This window comes from Malania oleifera, chromosome 5 (genome assembly GCF_029873635.1).
Source record: "Malania oleifera isolate guangnan ecotype guangnan chromosome 5, ASM2987363v1, whole genome shotgun sequence".
In the NCBI taxonomy this organism is placed as follows: Eukaryota; Viridiplantae; Streptophyta; class Magnoliopsida; order Santalales; family Ximeniaceae; genus Malania; species Malania oleifera.
The window spans coordinates 27,533,611-27,539,707 of record NC_080421.1 but is presented as its reverse complement, the minus strand read 5'-3'; the positions used below and the strand labels follow the sequence as shown (position 1 = coordinate 27,539,707).

At 33.0% G+C, this 6,097-nt stretch overlaps 1 protein-coding gene across 1 annotated transcript; it reads left to right on the top strand.

Annotated features, from left to right (window-relative positions):
- The first annotated feature begins 201 nt into the window (after positions 1-201).
- LOC131155621 (mechanosensitive ion channel protein 10-like) lies at positions 202-5,475 on the top strand. The gene is made up of 5 exons (XM_058108872.1): positions 202-1,482; positions 3,341-3,464; positions 4,096-4,389; positions 4,773-4,975; positions 5,090-5,475. The coding sequence occupies exons 1-5, from the start codon at positions 239-241 to the stop codon at positions 5,337-5,339; spliced, it is 2,115 nt and encodes a 704-aa protein (XP_057964855.1). The 5' UTR covers positions 202-238; the 3' UTR covers positions 5,340-5,475.
- The last annotated feature ends 622 nt before the right edge of the window (positions 5,476-6,097 follow it).

Here is a 6,097-nt window from a genome sequence, read left to right as displayed (position 1 = left end):
ATGTACTGCAATGTGAAACCATCATAGCAGTGGGACCGCCATTTGAACATCTGCACAGCATTTTGTGAATGGCTTGCATACGCACTGACATATTATCCCACTACCTCGTATTGAGATGATATGAGGTGGTCCGAGCCAAAAAGAAAAAAAAAATCCTCCCACTGCCTTGTATAAAACTCGTAGGAGGCGTGCCAACTGCATTATATTTTGGAGGGGGTGACAAGAAGTGGTGCAGAAGATGAGAGAGGAGCATAACGATGCGATGAAGAAAGCAACTCCGAACCAGGTGGTTCTGTTCATGGACCAACGAAATGAGTTAGCAGATCAGCGCTCGAGGAAAGAAGACACTGAGGTGGGCACGGTGAGTACCGGAGATGGGAAGTTGCAGTCGGTGGTGAGAAAGCAAATCCTTCGCCCTTTGAGCTTCTCAAAACCAAAGGCTCGACTTGCTGATGTAAACTATTCGATCCCTCAAAAATCATTGATCAATGAATCGAGCCAAGAATCGGACCCCACAGTGTTTGGTGACAACCACTCCACGGATGATGACTACAACACCGATGATGAGTGGGATGAAGGGCTTGAAGAAGATGGTGAGACATATTGGAAAAAGTACCGAAAGAGGAGTAAATTTTATTGGAGAGTTATAATAGAATGGGTGATGTTTGTGCTTATAACTTTTTTCTTGTTGTGCTCTCTTACTGTAACGTCTCTTAAGCAGCAGCTAAAATGGGGTATAGAGATTTGGAAATGGTGTCTAATGGTGCTTGTCATTTTTTGCGGGCGCCTAATCTCTGGTTGGGTTGTGGGAGTTTTCGTTTTCATCATTGAGCGAAACTTCATGCTTCGTGAGAAGGTCTTATACTTTGTCTATGGATTGTGGAAGAGCTTCCAAAACTGCATATGGCTAGGACTAGTTTTGCTCGCATGGGCCTTCATGTTTAATGCGAGGATGCACAAGAAGAACAAGTTACTCAGGAAGGTCTTCCAAGCCCTAGTGGCATTCTTGATCGGCGCCACCATATGGCTCGTCAAGATTATCCTAGTTAAGGTCTTGGCCTCATCATTCCATGTGGCAATCTATTTTGATCGCATGAAAGAGAGCGTGTTCCACCACTACATTCTTGACACATTATCTGGACCGCCTATGAACGAGGCAGAAGTGTTGGCAGAAGAGGAGCATCGTCGTCGCACCTTGGTGCGGACAAAGTCGTTGCCCGAGAGGTGGAGGAATGCATACAAGTCGAAGAAGTATGGATCAAGAAGGATCGAGATAGAGAAGCTGAGGCTACTGTCCATGGAGAGTACAACATCGGCATGGAGCATGAAGAGGCTGATGAGCTACGTGATGTCATTTGGGTTGTCGACAATTTCAAAAACCGTGGATGATTTTGGGAAGGCAGGGTCGGAGATATCTAGCGAGTGGGAGGCTAGGAATTGTGCATATAGGATCTTCAAGAATGTTGCCAAACCTGGTGCAAAGTAAGCCTCTTCCCCTCTCTTGAAAATTCATATGACATAAAGTTGTTAAAGAATCACGTATCATGTTTCAAAGTTTATACCTCAAACTTTATATAAGGATGCGAGCATATTTGAATAAAATACAGTACATAAATTATATTATATTTTGCTCAAATTCATACAAAGGAAAATCTAAAATCTATGTGATCAAATACATTTTTGGTATATATATATATGTATGTATAAGTTTATGTATGTATGTATGTATGTATTTGTATAAGTGTTTCAATTATTATAAAATTTAAATTTTATTTAAAATTTTAAATACAAACCTAAACATATAATACTATTGTGAGACTATGTAGATTGACAGATATAATAAATCTTAAAAATATAGGACATGATACAATGGGTACTCTAATTTAAATTATGTGAAGTATTATTTATATAACATCATATATATGTGTGTGTGTGTGTGCGCGCGTGCGCGGGCGCTCATTTATATAATACAGAGCAAACATACACTCAATTTTTTTTTTAGTAATTTTAAATAAGTTAAAAATTTTTAATACATGTTGGATGAATTTACTTCTTTTATTTTGGGATATAACTTTAGTTAGGACTTATGAATTTTTTAAAAAATATTTCAAACCTTAATATATTCGAAATAAACTTTTTAAATGTAATTTTATTTAATTTCTTAACTAGCTTTCTAAACTTCTTTACACTATTTGACTTCTATACATGGTATGTATGCCAGTTTATTTTATTTCATAATTGAATTGAAACTTTAGTTAGTATTATGAAATTTTTTTTATAAAAAAATTCAAACCTTAATCTATTCAAAATAAACTTTTTAAATGTAACTTTATTTAATTTATTAACTAACCTTCTAAACTTCTTTACACTATTTATATTTCTATGTGTGATATGTATGCATTGTAACATGAGCATGTTATACGACATGGGTCCACGTCGATAGGGCCCCACATGATAGATTTTAACTTAGTGATATACTGCATCACCCAATTAAAATTTATAAGTGAGTTATTATATTGTGAGCCCATGTAATAGGTTTTAATTGGAAGATACACTGCATCATTCAATTAAAACCTAACACGAACATTGGCCCATGTACGTTATATCACCCAGTTAAAACCTATTAGATGAATCCGTATCTTTAATATTTTCTTTAAAACCTAACCGACTTCCCGCTGATGTCATCACTGTAATCATTATGGGAGTGATTGGTTAGAGGAAAAATTTTTGATCCGTTTTTTTTTTTCTGCTAAATATAGATAAATTAAAAAATAATGTGACATTTTATGTAATTATTTTTAAGAAATAAAAAAAAATTAATTTTCACAATATATTTTTTTAAAATTTGATGGAAAAAAATTAACTTTGAAATTTAGTAGCAATCATTGCTTTTTTAAGCTTATTTGTCGGTATTCATCAATTAGTCAAGAGAAGAGAGATACAAACATATATTACGTGATTCAAGTTTAGAACTATCTTCTGTTGTGAATGTGAATCTCAAAATATACCAAAAGAAAAAAAAAATAAAAAATTTGAAAACATATATTATGTAATTTAGGGGGAATTTCGATTGTTAGGAGTTAGGACATAAAACTTTATATTAAAAACTTTAAATTGTAACCTTAATGTGTGAGAAAAAGAAAGATGTATAAAATAAGAATCATCTAATCCCATTGTTTAACTCAAATCCCACGAACCCCTAAAAAGTTTTAAAACGGTTAAAGCTTGTGATATGCATTTATTCAAAGTTGAATAATTATTTCTAATAATATTAATATTACTCTGTATATCTTCATTTTCATCATCTTCTTTTCTTCTGTTGTGTGTTTTGCTTGATTAGGCACATTGAAGAGGAGGACTTATCGAGATTCTTAAAAAGGGTTGAGATTCATACAATATTCCCACTCTTTGAAGGAGCCCTCAAGACCGGAAGAATTTCAAGGTCTTCTTTCAAAAATTGGGTGGTACATATCCCTCTATTCCCAAACCTCTTTTTATTTATTTATTATTTTTTATGCTAGTAAATATTTTATGTTATGTTTTATGTGAATTGCAATTGAATAATATAAATAATACTTTTATTCAATTCATAATGAAATTTAATTTTTTTTATTAATTGATATACATTATCATAATTATGTACCTTTTTAAAAATAAAAAATAAAATAAATATGACTTCACAGATATGGGCATTTTCAGTGGAATAAGCTATGCATTTGTATTATTTTCTTTGTTGTTGCCATGTAAATGTTAGAATTTAGTATTTATATATTTTAATATAATTGTAAGTTGCATGTCCTTTTTATGTCATTCGTATCCCCTGCCCATATCAATGCCCATGTTTTATAATTGCAAAAAAAAATATAAACTCTTATAAAGAAATTCGAATATTTGTACCTTATTTTACAGACTCAATTATAAAAATATATTATCAATTTATTTAAAATACTTCTAAACTATATTATAATTTATTAAAATATTATTCAAGATTATACACTTGCAATTACATACAACATATATTACATATTTACTAGTACAAAAAAATGAGCTTATCTTATTATTTTGTAATGTGCGATAACCTTACCATGCATGTAGGTACGAGCTTATTTTGAACGAAAGTCCTTGGCACATTCCTTAAACGATACTGAGATAGCAGTGCAACAACTTCATAAGTTAGCCAGTGCAATCGTTGCGATGATCATATTCGTGGAGTCTCTTATGGTGATAGGTTTGGCATCAACAAAGATTATTGTTTTTGTGACAACGCAACTAGTTCTCTTGGGGTTCATGTTCCAGAACATGTGTAAAACCATATTTGAGTCCATCATCTTTGTCTTTGTCATGCATCCATTTGACATTGGAGATCGTTGTGTTGTTGATGGGGTTCAGGTGAGGTTAAATAAAGCATTAATGTCAAAATATCACATTTTGTTATGTCTTAAGTAAATAACAACACAACTTGCTAATTTTTTTTTTAATTTTTTAAATTGCACTTTATTTCGAGAAATTTTAATTGTAACAATTTGATTTTAACATTTCAATTTCGACATTGATGAGAACCTTGAACAAGGACTTAAACTATCTTTAATGTGAAACTTCAAGAATCAAATTGTAACACTATTAAAAATTTAGGGGGAAATGCAATTTAGCAAATCTTCAGAGATTTGTATTGTGATTTACCTTTATTGTGTCTATGTCTCCCCCCCCCCCCCCACGCATGTTTGTGTGTTTTGTGTGTATAAAAGTTACAATTTTTGTGCATATATATGCAGATGGTGGTGGAAGAGATGAATATTTTAACTACAGTGTTCCTTAGAGATGATATGGGGAAGATATATTACCCCAATTCAGTTTTACTCACCAAACCGATTAGTAATTTTTATCGAAGTCCAGAAATGGGTGATGGAATTGACTTCACAATCGATGCCTCCACATCTTTTGAAACTATAGTTGCTCTCAAGAAAGCCATACAAATGTATGTAAGCATAAATTTATGTTAACATATATGCTCACAATATGCATGCCCTTTTTTCTATATGCAACTCATTCTTATAAAAAATTAATGTGTAGTCTCTTTTTATGAGTGCAGATACATAAAGAGGAAACCAAAGCACTGGAACCCGGAACACTCTGTGATAGTGACAGAGATTGAAAATGTGCACAAGATGAAGATGTGCCTTTGTCTTCAACACACCATCAACCATCAAAATTATGGTGAAAGAAACAATCGCATCTCAGATCTTCTGTTGGAGTTGAAGAAAATCTTTGAGAGCCTTGGAATCAAGTACCATCTTCTTCCTCAACAGGTCCATCTGACTCATGTAGTCAACACTAACTAGAAAGTTGATTCCACTCATCGTTGGTATTTCTAAAATTAACATGATGAAAGGATTTATCTATGTATCCCATAATTAAATTTGATCAAAACTTCGATATATGTATATATAATCTCGTCTCTTTCTTTGGCTTTTGTAATTTGCTTATCTTGTTTTTCCGTTCTTCTTTTACCATGTTGCTCCACATTTTTTTTTTTCTTAACTAGAAACTCCATATAATTTGGAAATCATTGCCATATGAAATCATGAATGTCTTTATCACCATCTTCATCCAACTTTATCTCATCATTTGATCTACTTCTTAAGTGAGCTCCATTGCAAAATGATAAGCAGTAGAGGCAGGCAATCTTGTGTATACAATAGTATGAACATTTTGGATGATCGCATAACTTCTAGATGTTTCTAGCTAGGTTAAATAAGTTGCATTGGTTAGAGTAGTTCACTCCTAATACGATATCCTTTCGGCTAGATCAGAGTGATTGGTTTGGATTTCCATGTACAATAAAGTACTATGAATAATTTTATGCATTAATATGTAATGGAGAAGGGTTATGAAAATAATTCTGCAGGTGTGTGTGTGCGCGTTTTTTTTTTTTTTTTTTCTGAGTAATTTAGCCAAGAGTTTGGCATCAGAAATGGGTCATCAAATGACTCTAATTCTTGTGGTTCTAGGTATTTGATTGTAGGAATAATGTCAACTGTCCAGCTGGGCGGTTTATTAGGTGTGAATGGTGTGATTGCATGCAATGAGGCACAACCCT